Genomic DNA, 21504 nt, shown 5'->3' on the forward strand with positions numbered 1-21504 from the left:
ACACAAAGTCAGAGCACAAGCTGACACGCTGTCAGGGTGACACCCATCAGGCAGGGTGTTGGTAGCAGTCCCATTAAATGGTGCCTACAGTCCTCTTGCAGTGACAAATGTGGTTCAGTTGAAGCAGTGGTCTTGTAGAAGGGTGCAGCCTCCCTCCAAAGGCCTAGCGATGATATGGAAAAAGTGTCCGGTTTTCTTCTGGAGTCCAGGGAAAAGAGGGCGACTTGGTGTCCCAAAATTTCAGTTTTTATCTAGGTAGGAAAGGCTGGGCTCTCCCCCTTGTCTGGAGCAACTCTCAATGGGATAAAGCAATTTTATCAGTCACACAGTGGGACTCACTGGGCCATTAGCAGAAGATAACTCGTGGAGGAAGGATGGGGGGTGTAAAGATAAAGAACAATGCTCGACTGGTTTCAATGGATGGCCCATTAGCAGAGTATCTCCCACAGAGATAAGGATCACTGCCCCACCTGGTCACAACAGATGGTGATAGAATAGATACTTTGATCACATCCTGTATTGTAACCCAAGACAGCATGACTGGTGTGATTGTTACTAATTCATTTCTTTGTTGCACGTGGATCCTCACTGCAAAAAAAAAAGTGCGCCTTATAGTCCAGTGCGCCTTATACAGGGACAAAGTTAGGAAATTTGCCGACTCCCAGAGGTGCGCCTTACAATCCGGTGCGCCTTATAGTCGTGAAATTACCGTACATTTTCCTACTTCTTTGATTAATTGCATTATTGCTTTTTAATGTTAATAGCATTTGGTTCCATTTTAAAGCTCATTGGCTTTCAGATGTTTTTGAAAGTGCAATTCATTTATGGTTTACTCACATAAGGTCTGGAAAAACAAAGCAGCAAGTAGATTTCATGTGTCTAAACACTTCCTGATATCTCATTACTTCCTTTGAGCTCCTTATTACTGCCATCACAGCTTCTGCATACATCACCCAAACACATTAGAAAGTATTCTCTCAAACACTAGTATTAAGATGTTAAGAAACCTACAATCTCTTACCAGATCTGTCATTAAGTCCTTGTTGCAACAATTTAACTCTCTGTGCTATTGTCAGAGCTCTCATGTGAACTTTTTCTGCCAAAACCTTAAAAATAATTAAGACATTAAAATACATTTCCACATATGATAACAAACCAACCCATTACCTACCTATGGTTTTACACTTTGAGTTTTTAACTATCCACAGAAATCCTAAACCAACAGAAATCTGTAATGGCTATATCAGCATCATTGTACCAATACATTAGCAATCATATGCTCATACACGGAAGAAATGTAAAGTAAAATAAACAACACAATTAACTAATAAAATAATAGCTTAGAAGCTGATCAGCTCTGTTTGAATGCATCACCTGGACATGAAAAGTATCCTCTCTCTTTAAAGTAACCAGGGTAATGAAAATTACAGAACAGTAATTTCACCATTATAAGCCGCACCATTTTGACTAAAATTTTGCTCCCACCCCGGAAATGCGGCTTACACTCAGGAGCGGCTAATATGTGAAAAATCTTCTGAAATTTCCAACCCTGGAAGTGCAGCCGAGGTGAGGTGCCGAGCCAAGCAAGTACCAGTAAAACCCAGCACTGCGCGATTGTTACAAATTGATTACTCTGTTGCGCGGCAGGTGGAAGCGGGCTCCGTGCCAGCAACGTGGGGTGGGGGGAGGTGGGGAGCTCCCTCCTGCCGGCCCCGCAGCCCGGGGCAGAGGCAGGGAGCTCTGTGCTGCCATTCCCGCGGCTTGGGGCAGAGGCGGGGACTCCCTCCTGCTGCAGGAGCACGGGGGCTCCATCCCTGCCTGCCACCACGGGGCAGCACCAAGCTGGGCCACCTGGCCCCATCGGCAGCCCCGAGTGGGCCGAGCCCGCACGGCCAGAGTCGAGCCAGTAAACCTCGCGATCTCGCGATTCTGTTACTATTTGGCAACTTTGTTGCACATGGGTCCTCGCTGCGAAGGACAGAGCAGCTTATAATCAGGTGCGGTTTATGTATGGACAAAGAAAAAATGTTGCCGACACCCGGAGATGCGGCTTATAGTCAGTGTGGCTTGTAATCGTGAAATTACTGTACTTCTCTTAAAAAGCCTACAGACACAGAGATTCATTTGAAAAAACCAATCTAAGTAAGATAAAAAAAGCAGAAGACTGTTTTGTGTGAAACAACATTTTGTTGCAAGATCTCTCCTAAAACGCCTTCATAAGAAAAAGATATGTTAGCATACTTTCTTATCTCTGCATGCAAACATGAGTAATGCTTGATACTTCTCAAAATTGGAATACCAAAATCATGCAATTTTTTACTACTGTTGTGGCCCTAATATCTACTATATAATAAAAGAGAAGCAAATTTGCTTCAATAATATCACAAAATGCAGAGATAAAAACCAATAGACTGCATACATAATTTATACTGTTATTACCTGATCTTCAGCAGACGAATTCTAGCACACAAGTAATTTCTATGAAGAAAGTTCTACAGTCAAGGTCAGCAGTTTTAACTAGAAAACTTGAATTAAATCATTCCCCCGTAAAATTTTGGTAAATGAAAATAAATTATTAAACTGTTCTTAGTGTTAAGTGAAATATAATAAAATATTTAAAACCTTTTTTTTAAATCAGCCTTTGAAATTAATGGTAAGTATCCAATTTACCTCATATGCCAGCTTTCTGACAGCCTCCCTTACATCCATAGTGCGACCTACAATTTTTGGCAAAGTCCTTTCTGATGGAGCGATACATGACAGCACAGCACGTCTCACTTCCGAGTTTGAATCATTTTCAAGCAATGTGCTGTAAACTGAAAATAAAGTAGTCATAATAATGCTTTCATATGAGTTGGAAACATAGAAAAAAAGAAAATACTTAAAAAAAAAAAAAAAAATCAGCAGCTGTTACCAAAACCCTTCTCCTGCCCCTGAAGAGCTGATAATTTAAGAAAAAGTTCAGGGTCACAACCCAAAGATTTTATGGTAACTAAAATGCTGAGCTGCGATGTCAAAAGAAATAACGTTCGCAATTTTAAGTAAGATCTTCAGTTAATAACTCCAAAAATTGCTACTTGTAGATCCCATCCATAAATAATCATTTTGTAATTTACTAGCAGAAAAAACTTTTCCAAATATTGGCTCTTTAAGCCATCTATTCACTAGTTGAATCTCTTCATAATCTTTGAAGTAGATTTTCAAATTTTCCTATAAATGCAAAACTGCGATCTCCATTAAGTGTACCAAAACTCTTACAGTAAATCCTTCACATCCCTTACGCTTTTTTATTATATTCTTGAATCTTATTCAAAGTTGAAAGCAAGTATAAATTTAGTTTAATCAGAGTATACATTAATTCATCTTGCTCTGTGAGACAATGATTTACTATGAAATTTATCTGCTCCTAAATAAGTACAGTAATTTCACAACTATAAGGCGCACCCTTTTGACTAAAATTTTGGCCCGAACCTGGAAGAGCGCCTTATAGTCCCCCTTACATAATGGACAAAGTTCAGACATTTGCCAACCCGAAAGTGTGAGCCGCGAGCCGCGGGGGGAGCTGGCGGGGCCGCAGCCGGTGGGTGCAGGCAGGGCCACAGCTGCTGGGTGGAGGCGGGCCTGAGGGGCTGCGGTGCCGCGGCTGCCGAATAGAGGCGGGGCTGCAGCCAGCAACAATGGGGGGGGAGCTGCTGGCGGATCCTCGCTGCAAAAAGAAAGCGCGCCTCATAGTCCAGTGCGCCTTATATATCGGCAAAAGTTCAGAAATTTGCCGACACCTAGAAATGCATCTTATAATCTGGTGCACCTTACAGTCATGAAATTACTGTAACCTATAAACAACACTTAGAAAATAAAATTTCAAAGAAGCTACCTTATCAACAGAAAATCCCAACTAAGTAATTCTTCACAAAAGGTAATACGTAAAGATTAATCAGGGCACAATTTACATACCAGCTGTGCTGGTACAAACCTACACTTTGTCTACCTCCAGGCAAAGGAAGCAGAAGCTTAGTCAAGAATCATACAATATACAAAGAAACCCACAAACATCATCAAGATACCTGCATTGCAGAGATGCTGATCTCTTCTAGAAAAGTGATCATAATTTGAGACAACAGTAGCTTTTCTCTATAATCTCTACTCTTCTAAGAGTTTTGTATTAATTAAAGATACCAAAGGGTCATTAGAGGGCAAGAACTGAACAAACATGTACTATACCTTCACTGTAGTTTACAACACATTTTCACAAGCCTATCTCTACATTCAGTTCACAGAGCAGCATGAGTCCAGTATGATAGTCTAGCAAATCTCCCCTAACAGTTCTGTCTTCTCCCCTTGAACACACACAACAATTGCATCTTCCATATCCTCTAGCAAAGTTTCACAGTTTACAAATTATTACAAGAATATTGTCTAACATCCATTTACTCAATGCTAAAAAAACACCAAAAAACCCAAGTTTTAAAATGTTTTAAAGTAATGTAAATTAACAAATATTCTTAGACAAAAAAGAAAGACCAATACTACTTACTATTAACAACAGGGCAGTTTTCATCCTTAGGATCTTGAAGTCTTGACAGGGCCAAGACAGCTTGAATTCTCACACTTGGAAATTTATCTTTTAGTCTAATCAGCATAGCTTCATTAATTTTATCAAATAAGTCATCATCAATCTCTGCATTCTCTGGCATATTTCCCAAGATCTTGTTAACAAGCTGACAGGTTCGAAACCTAACTGCATGGCTGCTCGCATTGTGAGACTTGGGGAAAGAAAGAAAAGGTATTCTTATAATCACACTTTTCTAATTTCCAACATAAGGCTATTAACATGCACATCTAAGTGGCTAATATTCTAAAGAATAAATGAAATATGCACTTTTATGTTTCAAAAGCTTTTCCAATTTAATTTCATTTTTAATAAGTCACAGAACTGAAAAGCAATCATAGCCCCTTGCCCGGATCAGTGACTCTACAAAAACAGCAATGCCTTCACAAAGGAAGTAGTATGCTGACCACTGCATACAGCCTGCAGTGCAGCAGCCAACTTACTGCTGTGACTCCACAAAACATTAGAAGAAAAAAAGACATTATCAATTATGATTTCGTTATCTTAGGTCTGATCTATAATCTTACCATGGCAAATCAATAGTTTAGGAAAATGTAATTCTATTTGTGTGTTCATGCTACTGGAATTGTCTTTCTATGTAACACTTGCAGTAAGCAGAAGATGTATGCCAACCCTAGTTGTATAGAAGAACTCAATTTTTTTTTTATCATAGGAAGAATATAAATTAATTTCCACCACACTTCCACAATTTCCTGTTTATAAATATACCTATAGAAAAGTCTACAGTGACATATCTGACAGCCATATAGGAGAACATTCTCTTTTTCTCAAAGGCCCAATTTTGAAATCCAGTTGTTGGATTACTGTGTGGGATGTGGTGGATCTCTTTGTGTTGAGGGAATGGGGATGGTGCTATTTGTCAAACACTAGCTTTGTTTTGCTTTCACTTTTTAGGTTCTAATTTGTAAGTGCTGTCAAGTACCAGCAAGTTTTCCCCACTGCAAAAAGTTTCCATTTTCTATGTCAGACATTTAAGAATAAACGTTAACTGTACCTCAAGTAGAAATTTAAACACATAATTCAGGAGTAAATTATCTTCTCCTCCCTCCTCACTACCATCTTCTTTCTCCGTCTGATAGAATGAAGTAACAAATCTAGCTGCAAAATTGATCACTTGTTCCACTGCTGGTTCCCGCCTGTAGATTATCATAGCATACTTGAGGAAGTGAATGAATTTTTCATTAAAGCCTTCTTTATCATCCAACTGGGGAAAAAAAAATCAAACCACAACAAAAGATAACTATCCGGTTCATCTTTCAAAGCTGTACCACAGAAAAAGAAAGAAAGTGGGCTTACAATTAACAGCTTCCAACTAAACTTAAGTTTTTAAAGGGATACAGCCAGCAGTCGGGTCACACCCGCTGTCGTGCCCTCCTCAGCGAGTATTTTGCTGTAAGCACAGCAGGCACATTACGACCGCGCCTGACAGATTTCAGGACGACAATCAACAGCCCGTCCATTACATCCTGTGTCACACTCTCATCTCGGGTATCCAAACACCTTCCCTCAGCATCACCAGCTCCGGCAGCTGTCACAGCCGCGTTCGCAGGACACAACTGCGCGGAAGAGTTCAGCGGCCTGGTTTTGCGGCGTTTGGCTAGGTTTTTTGAGGAGGGTTAGGGGGTTTGTTTAGTTTGTTTATTTGTTTTTAAGTGGTGGGCTCTCCTTACGCACACTGGTGCTCGTTTTAGCGGAACACTGCGGAGGCGGCCCCTGCCCCCCGGAGGACCAGCGGAGCAGCCGCCGGGGCCCTCAGCTCCCCCCGCGCCGGGCCGCCGAAGGGCAGCCGTACCTGCGCATAAGTGCTCTTCAGAGCCACCACGAGCTTCGCGTGGTTCTGGTGACGCTTCTGGGCCAGCTGAAAGGCTTCCTGGACCTGCAACAGCTTCTTTTTGACCCCCATGGCCGAGGGCCGGCTGCGGGACCGACCCCTCACAGCCGTGCGCGCGCGCCAGCAACGGCCACCGCGTTCGCGCGCGCAACTTCAAACCGAGCGCGGGAGCCGCTCCCGATCTCGCGAGAAACCCGGGCGGGCGCGCGCTCGTGCCCGCGCGCTGGAGGCGGGGCGGGGGTCGGGCCGGGCGGGAGATGGCGCGCGGCCAGTGGCGGCCGTTGGGCGGGAACGCGCGCGGAGCGTCGCCATTTTTACACAATTACAGAGTGAATAGGGTTGGAGGAGAGCTCTGGGATATTCAAATCCAATCTGTGCCCGAGCACCGCCATGTGAGCTAGACCATGGCACTAAGTGCCACGTCCAGTCATTTCTTGAACACTTCCACGGATGGTGACTTTACCATCTCCCTGGACAGTCCACTCACCCTTTCTGTGAAGAGTCACCCTGCCTAATCACCCTTTTTGTGAAGAAATACTTCCTAATGTCCAGCGTTAAGGTGGCGCATTTTAAGACTGTGTTCCCCGGTCCTATATCGGGTTGCCCGTGAGCAGATGCCGAGGTTATAGCCTCCTTTCGGGTAGTTCAGTGATACGGTCCCCCCTGAACCTCCGGGCTTTACACCGGTAGCTCCCTCAGTGGCTCCTCGTGGGATTTGCGCTCCAAACCCTTCGAGCCGGGCAGGAGGGAGAGGGACGTGCTGGGGCCGTGCGGGGCTGCGATTGCCCTGCGGCTGTTCCCAAATCCGTTCCCGGTATCAGCCCTGCCGCGGCTGAGGGGAAGCGGCGCGGGCCAGGGCTGCCAGAATTGCCTTGGCCGAAATAGTTAAAGGCGCCTGACAAACCCGCCCGGAGCCGCTCTCCCAAAGTCCTCCCCGGACGTGAGCACCAGGGAAAGTAAGTACGGACGGGTTTGTAAACCGAAGCATGTGCGGCAGCAACCTGAGAAAGCTCAGCCGCTGTCTAAGTAATAAAAGCTCATTGAAACTCCCGCTCTTCGGTGTCCGCTGTGAGGGGGCTGACAAGGCGGACAGTGCGGAATCAATACCCATTTGTGCTCCTTCCAGACTGAATGCCTTATTAGTGGAAATTTTCCCCATTTGTTATGAGCCTAATGCTTTCCCAGAAATCCTTTAACTTGAGAGCAGTAATAAACCTTATTATCTCATTATCTCACTATTTCATTAAAAACAGGAAAGATAACAACGCTGAAACCCCAGAGCTGCGTTACTGTTACGGAACGTACAGTGAGCATTTAATGACACAGCTAACGAGAAACAAGGCCGGGGGGATTAGCTGAGGGGAAACATTCTGAACATACATCAATTACAGAGTTATAGATGGCATCCAAAGTGAGCACAAGCTGTGGACAGCAGGAACTTAAGGTGTTTGATTTACATATGTTTTGGCCTTTAAGCAAAAACAAGTGCCTGACGGACCTCAAGGGATGACACCCATTTAGTAAGGACAGATGACAAACCATCAAGTGACAATAGCTCAAATAGGCAGGACCTGTCTTGAAAAAGAGTCGTTTTTGTCTAAGGAAAAACAAAATTAAAAAAGAAAAACACTAGGGGTCAGTGTTGTTCTAGATCTGAATTTTCTAGTGTTTTATTTAAGAAGCAGATTTTAATCAACCAAATAATTGGAATTATTTTCTCGTTACAATGATGTCAAGGATTATGGGATATATATGAGCTGTCCGTGAAGATTGGAGGGCAGCAGCTGGAGACAAAGTATTTTCTTTTATAGAAAAAAAAAAAATTCTAAAATTATTTAAGTATGTGGCAGAGGTTTTTTTTTTTCCCCTAACATATTATACTACCATGCATTTGTGTATGTTTTAAAAATATACTTCCATATTAAAGGTGAGTTTTATATTTTTTTATTAACTTCTAAAACACAGATCAGGCCTAATCACCTGCTTCTAGAGAGTTGGAAGTGGATTCTATATGCACAAATACAATAGCACTATAGAGTCTTGCATGTTATCATTTTTCTTAAAGTTTTCATTTTATGCTGGAGAAATACTCACTCTACAAAACCACTTTAATCAACTGCAAATCCTCAATGAGTTGAACTTTTTTTAAGGTTAAATTTTGTGGGGAAATACAATGTGTAACAATCTTTCTATTTAATGTAGTTTTACTGGATAATTACCTTCATATAGATTTTTTTCTGCAACAGAACCCCTGTTCCTGCAAACAGGAAGATGAGCAGATAAATCTTTGTGATTCTTGTGACATTAAAAAGACAGGACATTTATTTTAAGTGAAATTATAATGCAAATTGAATGATTTTTGATTCACATGTTTAGCATCCCAGTTGTGCTTACCTGCATTCCAGGTCTACAGAAGACCTTCCCTGGAGAACACCTAATAGTCTCTTACCATGGATTTCGTCTAGGATGTGAGATTTATTTCTTCCAGACTGCTTTAAATATTTCTACTGGGCTTTGTACTTAGAGGTAGAAATAAAAAATTCTCAGTATAACTGATATTTCATCTGTAGGTAATTAACATGATGAAGTAGGATCACAAATTTTGGCCACGTTTCTGTGATACTAGATACCTTGTTCAACTCATAGAAGTGTTGCTATCACAGTTTTTACAGCTTACTTTTCAGGGCCTTGACTGCACTTATCAGCTTTAATGAGCCCTGACCTGATTCGTCTTAGGCCTGAAGTCAGCCTTTGGCTGTGGGCCCAGGAATCCATTCCAGCTCCACCCTGCACCTTCAGTTCCTTGCTGAGGTGACTCTGGGGGCTCAGTGAGGACCAACTGCTTCTTGAGGGATGGATATAATGGCTGACTAGAAGGGCAAGGATGTAATGAAGGCCCAGAGGTTATAACCAGTGGGATTTCACAGTTCTGTTTGGAAAAGAACGATGAAACTCTGAACCCTGGATGGTGCTTCGGGCCCTGGAAGGCCCCAAAAAAGCCCCAGCTTTTTTCCTTGTCCTTTGAGTTAGTGACCTCATCTGCTGTGATCTACTTCTCATGACTCACTGTTCTAGATCCTTTCTCTTTCCTTTGTCGGTCCTGTTATGTGAGCAAATACAGTGCCACAGGGTGAGCCAGACTTGCTGCATGCCAGTTATTTTGTGGTAATACTGGATGTAGGTCATTGAATGAAAAATGGAAGTAGCAAAAAATGGAAGTTGATGCTATCCTGTTAGGTGTGCAAGGGCTTTTATAAATGGTGTGTCTGGTTGGTTTCAGTTTCCATATTTTAAAGATAAAAACATAAACATAGTAATGTCTCATTCATAATCAAGCCATCATTATGCAATAGAATCAGAGCTTATGTCCACCCCTTCCTCTAAAACTTGCACATGTGTAAGTCAGCTATAAAATTGTATATACAATTTTGAGTTGTTACTGTTTTCAGTCAATGAGGAAATCAGTAGCCCTTTTGCTGTTTTTGAAGTCCTGTCGGTTTTATGAGGTGGGAAGAAATTAAAAATATAAAGTAGTTATCTATAGTATGTTGACATGTAATTATGTATAACATAGGTAATTACCCAAGATGTATCAGTGGCAATGCTTTATATTTGTCTTTTTTCTTGCACGCAATCCCAAAAAAAGTTTTATTGGAAATGGAATAGTGAATTAGGTGAGCAGCATAAGTTGTATGAGTCTTCTGACTGTTATTTTAATCCTTATTTCCTTTTTTTTTACCCTTGTAAAAAAAAAAAAAAAAGAGAAAATAGTTCCTGGATCCTGTGTTCTGGGGTCAAAAAGCTATTCTACGACCAAAGTGAATGTAAGTGGGGATCAAAACTGAAGGTAGTGATTTAGGAACTGTATTAGAATCTCACTTAAGGATGTATCTTCCTTTATTGAGGCACTAACTTGAGAAGTTTTAAGTCAGTTTTAGTAATACAGCTTTTTCATTTGAAACAGAGGATCACAGGAAGGTTTGGGTTGGCAGGGACCTTGAACATCATCTAAATCCTGCTGCCACTCCAGCCCCGCTGGGGGCAGGGATGCCACTCACTAGCTCAGGTTGCCCGGGGCCCCATGCCATCAGTTCTGACATAACAAGACAGTTAATGACTAACTGTTGTTCTACCATTTTTAAAGGCAAACTTTGTTGGACTGCAAAACAGCAGTGGAATTTAATCCAGGGAATCACTTTAACTTTGCTGTTGTATATTTAAAAAAAAAAATCTCACTGAGCACTGGTGTTTAGGCAGAGTGAAAGAATTGGGTTGTGTTAATTGTGTTTTAGGATAGCTGTTTGCAATATGTTAAACAAAGGTACAAATTTATGTATTAAACAGAAATATATTTTTAATATAATAAATTTATGTATTTGGAACTGAAATTTTTTTATGTCTTGGAATTTGAGGGTATGGCTCTTTTGATAGTAACTAGTCAGGAGATTGCAGAAGTTACATAGTTTGTGTTCAACAAGCAGGAGGTATCAAAAAGGAAGGCTTACAGTCTTTTGCTCATGTATGTTGTTTTTGGGTTTTTTTAATAGAAAGGAAATTAATTAATATATATGAATAGCAAAGCTACAAACCTGTGTACAGTTACTCGAAGATGTAAAAAACTGTAGCGACATGATCACCTTCTCCAACAATTTACCAAAAACTAATGCAACAATAATAATTCAAGCAGAAATGTATGCATTTTCTGGTTAGATTTTTGATTTTTATTTTAAACTGGTTTTGCCATCTACTGCCCCAAGTTCAGACACATTCTGTAATCTACTTGTGTTCCATGTGATAATTGCAAAACCCATATTTGTATACTACAAATTTAGATTATGCTTTGTGGCATTCTTGTTTTGTCTTCTTATTTATAAGTGATTCCTGGATCAGTTACAAGACAAAGAAAAGCTAAATACTCATTGAAACATTCTGGCATTATCTGCTGAAAATCTATTATTGAAACTAAATTGGGTGTTTTTGAGTAATGAAAATAATGATCTTTAGTGACCTGTGAATTTATGTTCTGTTGTATTTTCTGGTGCATGACATCTGACTGAAACTTTCCCAGGGTTTGAAGTATTGCCTGAAAAGTCTTGTCTGAACTGAGAATACTTCACCAGTGACAAATTACATTCTGCTAAAACATCATCTTGTACCAAAGTCTCAAGTTCTTTCCCTCTAATGCCCCAAAATTCATTAACAGCCTCAGTAGTTTATTCCTTTTCTAATGTATCTGAAGATCTGTGCTTCTCTGCTCTGCCATGCCCATCAAGTCTCTATCCACCCCTGCATCCACGTCCAGTGTTTAATAGAACAACCATAAATGTTACTGTCCACCTGTGTGATAACACAGGTAACTTCTTGTAAGTACTTGTAAAAGCTTTTGCAGTTTTCTTAATTTGCTTTCTATTTTCACTTAGTTTGTTCTATTTTTTCTGAGGAAACCGTATGTTAGGACTTTATTCCAGCCCTTGCTCTTCTCTTGATTGTCTTAATAAGCTTGTCAATTTAATCAAAATTGTACATATAATTAAATTTCTAGGCTTTTTCTCAATTTGATGATGAGATAAAGAATATTATAAAATATTAACTGAGTTAAACTTATGTGTGACTATGTGTCTTAGCAGATATCAGATAATTAGCAGTGGCATGTCCCTATGTCCTAGTCACAGAAGAAGTTCCAGTAGCATCTTGGACACTAGTGCCAGTGAATAAAGAAGCTGTACTTTGTCATTCCTTTGTGCAAGGAATGTGCAATGTCCTTTGTTTCTCACCTTTTCATATTAATGTTCTTTCTTGGCTGAACATAATTTCCCTGCTTAGCATCTCTCAGCAACTGAGACCAAATCTCAGCAATTTTCATTTATACATTGCATTTCCCAGTCTTAATTTCCTCTCATTCCTGGAGTGAAGATTCTTTCTGCCTCTTGTCCTTTTCTCTCAGCAATCAAGGGTTTGGTTTCTCTGCCTCAAGGTCTTCCTACATCTTTAAAGTGTTTGTTCTCCCCACTGCCTTGTAGGTACACCAAGGTTTTTCTGTTTTCCTTCTGCCCTACCATTAATTGACATCAGATAATCCTCCTCCTCAATTCTGATAGTCCTCAGGAAGCTCTGTTTTTAAACCCGCCACTAGCAAAGTGGAAGCTTCTCACCCGAGAAGGATGGCAAGTAGTGCCAGGAGATGGGACAGGAAAGCTGCCTGCCTCTCCAGGTAGGGGCAGCAGGGAAGCAGCAGCTTCATGGCCCCTCTGGCTGGCTGCAAGTCAGCGCGGTTTGAGGTGGAACCCTGGGCACTTCCATCAGGTCTCTTGTACTGGCTGCAGTGACACTGCAAAGCTGTGTTAGGGAGCTCTTGGCCTCCCTTGTCTGTGTTTTCTCCCTTTTCCTCATTTCTACCTCTCTTACTTCAGTCTACTTGGCCTTCTACTACTGCCTCTCTTCTAGACTTGTTTAAACGTGTTCACCAACAGTTTTCTTCTTCATAACATTTCACTGAAGCATTCTCTTAAAAAAACCCATTATCTTAATAGCTTGCCTTTTGTGTATGTGTTATGTGTGTATTTTTCTGCCTTTTCTGTCCCTTTATTTATTTTATATGTCCAAGCCTGAAACAGAGTGCACATTAAAAAAAAAAAAAAAAAAAAAAAAGGGAAGAAAGCCCTGTAATGCTGTCAGTTTTCTTCAGGCACCTTTCCAGAGCATTTAGTATAACTGAAGGGAATGGAGTCTCCTTGAATAAGGCAGGCAGGCTGGATCCTGGATACAGCTCCTGGGCTCAGTTGTGCTCTTGGACCCCTTGGCTCCCATTCTGCTTTTAAAACAGCAGCAAAAGCTGAGCCAAGGTTTTCTTCATCACTTACAGGCCCATCCTGGTTTAGAGAGGACTGCCAAAATAACAGAGCTTATGAAAGGTGCCAACACTCTCTTCTCAGGTGACCTCTGCAGTCCTTTGACACTTAAGAAGACAGCATGATTTAATCTTCAGACAATCTCTGCTATAACAGATCTTGGACAATGCCTGTGCTACTGTCTCTAGGCTGGCTCAGCATATCCAGTGGGGAATTTGTAGCACCCAGCCGCTGGCGTGTTCTCCTGGCGGAAGCTCAACCATTTGAAGAGAAGGGGAGGGAAAAAAAAATCCCAATCGGGACGTTTGCACATGCTGTTCTCTGCTTGCTCGCCTGGGTGTTTTGCTGAAGGACTGGGACATCTGCAGAGCAGGGGGAGCAGCGGCGGCTGGAGCGTGCCCTGCGCGGGGCTGAAGTTCCTGCAGCGCCGGGGGCTGTGAGTGCGCGCAGCCGGGGGGGCGAGCAGCGCGGCCGGGATCGCGCTACCCGGAGCGTACGCAGACAGACGTGATTAAAATTCAAGCCTAATGGCCTCTGGCATAAACAACATTCATCAGCCCGGGACTTGCAATGGGTCTAAAGCCGCTAGCAGCAGCTCGGCAGAGGAATGCAGTCGGGAAATGCACACGAAAATGTGCAAGAAGATTGCCCAGCTCACTAAGGTGAGTCCCGCTGATGCAGTCTTTGCAGGGAGGTGAGGCTACCCTGGCCGGGGCTCTCAGGGAATTGTGTCCTCTGATGCCCCTGTCCGGGCGGAGGGAAGGTAAACGGGTCCTCTCTTTTTAGGCTGTTGCCCAGAACATCGGTGTGCACAAACTTCCCTCCACGCAGTTCCCCTGCGGAGGCTGCAGCTCATCCTTTGGGGCTGCCTTTGTGGCAGAGATGGACGCCTCGCACTGAGCTGCTCTAATTACCGTGCGACCATAACGAGAAGGGCTCCAGCTCCGCCAAGACGCGGGGTTTGTCTGGGAGCTGTTGAGAGAGATTGACAGTATCCGCTTGTCTCCTAGAATAACAAAGGCTGCAAGTAATTTGCGTTTTATAGGTTCTCAAGTAATATTGTTGCAAAGCTGCAGCCAACGCATGGTACTACAGTACAATAGTACTCTGCCTCGCAGCTAATTGTTCCTGAAGTGCGTGAGAAGAGCTACTTTAAATGACATTTGTAAAAGGAGCTGGAAGAGAGATAGGACTAAATTATATGGTATATTGTGCTTAGAACTTTTAGTCAATACTGAACTACTCGATATTTTCCACACCATGGTAAGAGGTAAGAGAAAATATGTAGGAAATGGCAGTTATTTATTAACCTATTCTTATGCTGCATCTTTGTCAGTGGAAAAACCTATTTGCTATCCTTGTTTACTAATACAGCTTTTACATGTTCTGTAGCCTCGTGCAATTGATAGAGACTTATTAGCAATGAGTAAACATTGACTGAAAATACGGTTCAAAGAGTAAGAAGTCATTTAGATGTTCAAGTTAGAATGTCTTACTAGTTACACTGCTATCATTCTCATCTCATGATAACTGTGTGTGAAAATGTACGTCATGTGCATCAATACATAAACAAGAGCTACCTCTAATGATATATATTTCCTATGTTATACTTCCTATACTGTACCAATACTTCCTTTACAGGTTCTTTGTATATTTGTTGAATAGTATTTGTGCATAGTAAGATCCTTACTTTTTGCCCACACATTGCATAATTTTATTGCAGTCGTTTTTTCAGATGTCTTTTGCTAAACTTCTGCTGTTAAAGTATGTGTGGGTTGATTGCTTTAGTCTGGATAGAATTTCCCCTCTAGATGCTTTTCAGTTATCTGAAATAAAGATGATTTATACCTGAAGCTCAAAAAAGTACTTCTGAAAAACAAATAAGTCTGTTTTGGAATGTGGCTTTTAAGAAGCATTTTTCTCTGCAATAACACTACATTTATAGAGAGTCCATGGCACAACTGGAATTTAAATCACATGAATTCTGAATTTTGTATAGACTAATGCAATACCAACAGCCAGCACGTAAGAAGCAAAATCTGACATCAGATCAGCTGAAAAATGGCTGTATGGGAAATGTGTTATAATAATTTTTGACCTAGGAATTTTGAGAGCACCCTTTTAAAGCACGGTTTTCATGGTTACATTACAGTCAGAATGATTATAATAAAATCCCTCCTAAATTTAAATGGCCCGTATTACTTTCCTTTTTTTTTCTAACCCAGTATGCAATACTGCTGTGTGTTGTTGCTCAGCTGAAACTTCCTGTCTCAGTGACTTTAGATTTTCATTGATGAGGAGATAATGATCTCATTATTCATCCATTCAGTGTTGTGCCAGGTGAGATGAATTCGAAATATGTAAACTAGGTATAAGATACAGATCTTGACTTCCAGTCTCTTTGTTGCATAGTCACTAGGGGCCTCCTCCTACCTTCAAAGGCAAAGAAGTGTGTAAAGATGTCAACAGGAACCAAACTGGGTGAGATGATTGAATCCTTGCATGTAGTGCTGATTATGTCCTTAGGTATTGGTTAGGGGAATACAGGGATCCAGGGAATCCCAACAGGTCATTTGGACAGAGACTCTGAGAGCTGCTCCCATTATATTGCTCTGCTGTTTGTTTTCGAAGACATAGATTATAGTAAGTTTTCATACCTTCCATCATGCATTTTTTCTGTTCTGCACATTTTTGGCTATAGCCGCAAAAAGTACAAATCTTTAGCAATGTTTTGCTTGCTTGGGGCCACAGACTACTAGTTTTTTGTGGCTCACTTCTCTTGAAATGTATTTGTGTGTAGTCAGTTGTAGCAGAATACTTGACCGTGTAGTAGTACCAATAATGTCGTTCAAACTACTCCATCAGACACCGGACCCATGGCATACAGTTTTATGCTTCCCAGTTCTTTGTATTTCTGTGTCTGTTTACCAATAATGTGGAGTTTAATGTGCATGGTGACTTTCGTAAGACATTTGGAGAGTCTCTCCCTGCTGCCTCAAGCTATGTATTTGTAACATCTACTGGCTATTACAGGATTTTCATGTGCTTATGGTTTCTCTGCATAGTCCTTTGTACTTGAAATAGGATGAGAAATTCAAATGAACTCTTGAAGAAGGATGTCGAGGGAAGTGGATCAGCTTTCATTAACAGAGGCAGTTTGGACAGGGCTGACAGGAACTAGACACCCTGCAGATATCCATGCTATCCAGGCTTGTTTTCAAACCTCTACCAGTGGGGCTCAAACCAAACCTTCTGTTCTGGACTACAGTTCTGCAACCAAGTCTAATGTGAATACCTAGGAAGGTTACAATACCTGCTGGTCAGAGAGCTACCTAAGCCACAAACTAGTTATGTTTCCTTCTTAGAAACAAATTCCTGGATACCAAGGGAGGGGTATTTTTTAATGAAAGGAAACAGTTATTCTCAAATACTTGTTTTTTTACCCCTCAGGGTTCATCTGTATTGCATCTGTATTGCAAATCTGGGAGCCTTGTTGTAAGAAGCACGTTTTAAATTGCAGTATTTCTGGTCAAGTAGATTGTTACTAAAAAAATGTCGAGTAGTCTGGCAAGAATTTTGTGCATATGTGTTTTTTTGAGTTGTAACAGAGGAAGAGAGTGCTGATGCAAGGAGAAGTTAATTGCTGGTAAAATGCACTTATAAACCCTTTTTTCCCTTTAGGGGAAAGAAATGTCAAAGGGAAGCAAGTGTGTTCCTCTTCTAGAAGCAGCAGCATAGGCAGAAGTTCCTTAATGACTCTGCATGGAGCAGTTCAAAATGTTACATGTTCTGACTGTCTATCACCAGCAGTCACTAGGAGGTTTAGTCCCTCAGCTCAGTCAGCAAGGTAGAAAATACGACCATTATTTAATAAGCTTCAGTGGAACATCAGCCAGAAGAGCAAAACCCTATTTCCTTAGTTGTTTAAGGGAGGGATGGCTGACTTCTGCACTAAAATATATGCTCATATTTAGTTCTGTTAGCTTCACTCCAGTGGGTGGAAATTCACTGAAGAATTAGGGAGTGACCTGGCACGTGTATGAGGGCTTGGACTGTTTACACCACTTCAGTGTCTTGTAGCAGGGCTATATATTAGATCTTTTAACCTTTTCTGCTTTGTTTGCCATAAAGCTATCAGCCATTTCTTGGTTTCAGATGTAAAATATGGTGAAATTTTAATGCTTTATTCTGGAAGCACCTAACAGCTGGGTAACTCTAACAGAGCACTTCTGTGGTCTACTCATTGAAAAATGTTGAAAACATTGAATAATGTTGCATTTTTCACTTAGTTTAAGTTTATTGACCTTGTTTACTGTGGTGTGTTAACAATACTCAGTAAGCAGTGCTTACAGGGGGTCAGCTGTTGTGCAGTTAGTTATGATGCTACCAAAGCTTTCCTGTGTGCTTGAGGCTTTTTGGTCTCAGCTCTCTAGAGACGTATTCAATATTCTACAAAAATGAAGCAAAGTAGAATAGAATAAAAGCTAGGATCATGCTTTTGAAGCAACGGTATTTTTCCTTTGGGGAAGGAATATAAAAAATATATTTCTATGTAGGCAAGTACAGAGAAACTATTTATAAAACTGCTTAAATTATGTGCTAACAAGACCAACAAAATCAGCCATCCATATCCCCCAGTACTTTTTGATATATTTTGTTTTCATGATTTTTATGTACAATTTTCTATCAGGATTTCAAACCTAGCTTCATTTTTGCCTGTGAACTGACAAGAATGTGCAGGCTAAGATTTTTTAACTTGTCATTGCTATATTTTTCCTTAAAGAAAGTTCCTCCTTAAAAGGGAACTCCTGGATTATTAAATGCATGTGCAATGTCATAAAACCGTGTTGATCAGCAGGTCAAAAGCAGTATTAAAGCCATACTTTTGTTAGGAAAAGGATTCATATCTTATTTGGATAGCGAGAAATTATAATTTAAATTAAATCAAGGTATAAGAATGACATCTGTGTATGGACTTACTTCCTTACCATACATATTTGGCACTAATTATATCAAGTTTGCAGAAAATCTGATGGTCTCAGTAACTCCAGACTACTTTATAATGGAGAGTACATAATAAATTCTAGTGTCTTTATAAAGGAATCCTAGTTAATGTTTATATACAACGTTTTGGATATTATTAATATGCAAATCACAGGCAATAGGCAATGAAGTATCTAATGATCCATTTAATTGCACAGAAGAAAATTACAAACTTATAGCTTTTTCGTGTTCTGTCTTTTTAATGGTAATATTTAAAAGTACCTTTTTCTGTGATGCTATAATAGTACCTCTTTCCTAATATTTCCTTTAACCAGTATGCACATGCCAATGTCTTACAATTGTGAAAATTATACCCAAATTAGAAGTTGGTGGCAAGTCAGTTTAAGACATTCTCATGTAAATCTTTTGAGCTATGTATTTTAGGCTTTTGAACACTCCATCATTGAATATTGTATATTAAATACTTTTTTTTCTGTAAAGTATCATGCTCTTTGACCCCCCATCCCCAGCAGTCATGTCCTCATTAGTTAAAAGATTTTCTATGTTTTCTTAAAACAGCTGTAACACTGAGGTAGAACTCCCTCTGTTGCCACTTCTACAGTGACATCTATCTTCCAAAGCTTGGATACAGCAGAACACACACAACTCTCTTACTGAGGAAATATTGTCTTTATTTCATAAAGAAACTACAAACTGACTGTCTACTTTCAAATAGGGATTTCTTCATTTTTTCTTATTTTAATGACCTGGGTGAAATTCTTCTGAAGGAAGATTAAATGTTTTTAATGTGTTCATTCAGAACTTTGTCTGACTTTTTTATTTAGGCACTTAAAATAAACACAGTTTTAACTTAGAACAGGTTACTACCAGAGAAGTCTTCTCTTTTAATTATCTTTGGAAGCATCTGGCTATGACTATGCACTGACTGGTTGTAACTATATAACCTTCTTAGAGGGTTATAGAAGAGCTACCTTTAAATGTCCATATGAGCCTGCAGTTGATTATTTTACTTTTTTTCATTCAGCAAGACAGAGCTACTAGAATTTGATAACAAGGCTGTTAGGAACTATAGCTAGTAATTTTACATGTTTTACAATGTTGAAATGGTTTTACAAAGATACTGATATACTTTAGTATTTCTGTAGACTATAGGACATTGTAATGCAACTCAGTGCATTTTACTGTTACAAATATTTGTGTAAAAGTGTCCTGGTAATACTGTAGTATTATGATGTATGTTATTACGTAGCCCTTTAGCCCTTCATAACACTATGTTGGCTTGGGGTCTGGTGACACTGCTTTGAAAATGAGGAGAGAAACCAAAAGAAAATATCTTTTAAAAAACACTATGCTGAGGTCTGTCTGTGACAATAGCCTGATGGTACCCAGAGAGTCACAGGAATATGACACGCAGCTGGTATTCTTGTGTAAAGTTTCATTGCCTTCATTGATCTGTGAGATTTTCCAGAGATTGGCAGAGTATCTTAATATACTTCCTTGCCCTAACTGGATTTTTATTCAATACATTTTACAATCCTTTTTGAATCCCTGTGATCTTTTAGTTGAATTTGCTTACAGTAGCAAGAACTTAAATTTTGGTGCCTGTAGCAGCAGAAGCTGGTATTATAAATTCATAGATACCTGAGGGTTCTGATGGTTTCTTTTCTTAATTAGCAAAGTATCTAGAATGTGTAAAAAATGCTTTAAATTAAAAAAAATCCTCTCTGAGAATACAAACTGCAGGAGAGTAAGAATTTGATCATATCTGTATAATGCTTTCCTTTGGATTAGGAAAAAACAGGGCTCATTTTATCTATGCTTATCACAGATCTACATAAAGGGCAAAACTTGCAATAAATACCGTGGTTTTAAAATAAATTATATTTGTCTCTTCAAAGTCATGTATTTGATTGGGAAAAATCTCTTCCACCTCAAGCTGTCATTAAATCAACAGTTCTACAACTTATATTTGCAAGACTTCCAAATTCTACTATATTTAAAGTCAATACTTGGAAAGATGGGAATCAAGTGAGAGCTTGCTTGACAAATCTCTTTAGGTACTGTATTTATTGTAAAATTGGACAGTGTTGCTTTATTGTAATCTCCAAATCAGAAGGTATTTTGGAAGCATAAAATTTCAGGTAAATATCTAGAATCATTTTAAAAAAACTTTTGAAAGCACTGAACATATGTCTGCAATTTAGACTCTTTAAAGTTCTTTAAAAGTCTGAGATGTAATGAGATGTTTCACAAAATAGAGTGTTATTTTGGCAAATTCATTCTATCACTACTATATTTAAATCTGGTTGATTAAATGCATTAGCTCATATTTTTGAAGCAGAATTGAGATTAAACCTCAATAGTTTTAGTTCTATATCCTAGAAGAGTTTGATGTGTAACTAAAACCAGAGCTAAATAATCAGTGAATTTCATGCAAATAAGGTCTTTTTTCTTTTCCTTCTATTGACACAGAATTGGTGACTCCATTTGTCTACTAAAAATTCACCTGGTCTGAAGTGACAACAATAGAAAAAGGACATAAATTTGTCAGATAGATCCTCTACTTCTTACACATTATACATCTGACAGAGCTTCTTAAGATAAAGTTGAACTCATCCAAGACTATAACAGCCTAGGATTTGCAGGGGTATTTGAGATCTTAAGGAATTAAACATTTCACCAAGATAGAGATTGCAAAATGTCAAGAGAAGGAACTCTGAAATCAAACAAATTGGCCTTTCTGCTTGCCTACATATGTGTATGTGCTAATTGACATTGATTTTTTCCGTGTCTAAGCATAATCTTTTGAACTATTTTCATCTAGTTCTGTGGTTTTCAATAGACAGACATTTTACCTAATTTAGCTTTTACTGAAAAATAATGTGATCCTCTGACAGCATTTGAATACAGTTTAACCTGATAAATACGCTCAAGATGAATTTGAATCACCACAGGGATAACAAAGTAGTAGAAATGTATTTCATGTAAATGTCATGCTGACTGATTTTATTTATTCTAGGTCTTAATTGCATACAGAATCTACAAAAAAAAGTGTGTTTTCTATATAAGTTTTGAGAAATTATTTCAAATTTATGTAGAAAAGGGTTTTGACATATAAGATACGATATGAGCCAGGAACTGTTAGAAAGATTTACAACATCATAATGTAGGGAGGCAGATACTACAAAGAT

The 21504-nt window shown here is 39.7% G+C and overlaps 2 protein-coding genes across 6 annotated transcripts in view; one reads left to right on the forward strand and one right to left on the reverse strand.

Moving 5' to 3' along the window:
- Positions 1-6579, reverse strand: part of NCAPG (non-SMC condensin I complex subunit G) — a 29710-nt gene extending 23131 nt beyond the window's left edge. Inside the window, exons 1-5 of the mRNA XM_033060371.1 lie at positions 6423-6579; positions 5625-5834; positions 4535-4763; positions 2671-2816; positions 1022-1106 (exon numbers count right to left, since the gene is read on the reverse strand). Coding sequence (XP_032916262.1) covers positions 1022-1106; positions 2671-2816; positions 4535-4763; positions 5625-5834; positions 6423-6533 — 781 coding nt within the window. The 5' untranslated portion in view covers positions 6534-6579. The remainder of the gene's footprint in view (positions 1-1021; positions 1107-2670; positions 2817-4534; positions 4764-5624; positions 5835-6422) is intronic.
- Positions 6580-13187: 6608 nt separating this feature from the next.
- Positions 13188-21504, forward strand: part of FAM184B (family with sequence similarity 184 member B) — a 43583-nt gene continuing 35266 nt past the window's right edge. For 3 of the 5 annotated variants that reach the window (XM_033060016.2, XM_033060017.2, XM_033060021.2), the window contains exon 1: positions 13188-13971. In XM_033060016.2, coding sequence (XP_032915907.1) covers positions 13837-13971 — 135 coding nt within the window. In that variant the 5' untranslated portion in view covers positions 13188-13836. The remainder of the gene's footprint in view (positions 13972-21504) is intronic. The other 2 variants (XM_033060020.2, XM_033060018.1) reach the window with 2 other exon arrangements.

This window comes from Catharus ustulatus, chromosome 5 (genome assembly GCF_009819885.2).
Source record: "Catharus ustulatus isolate bCatUst1 chromosome 5, bCatUst1.pri.v2, whole genome shotgun sequence".
NCBI lineage: Eukaryota > Metazoa > Chordata > Aves > Passeriformes > Turdidae > Catharus > Catharus ustulatus.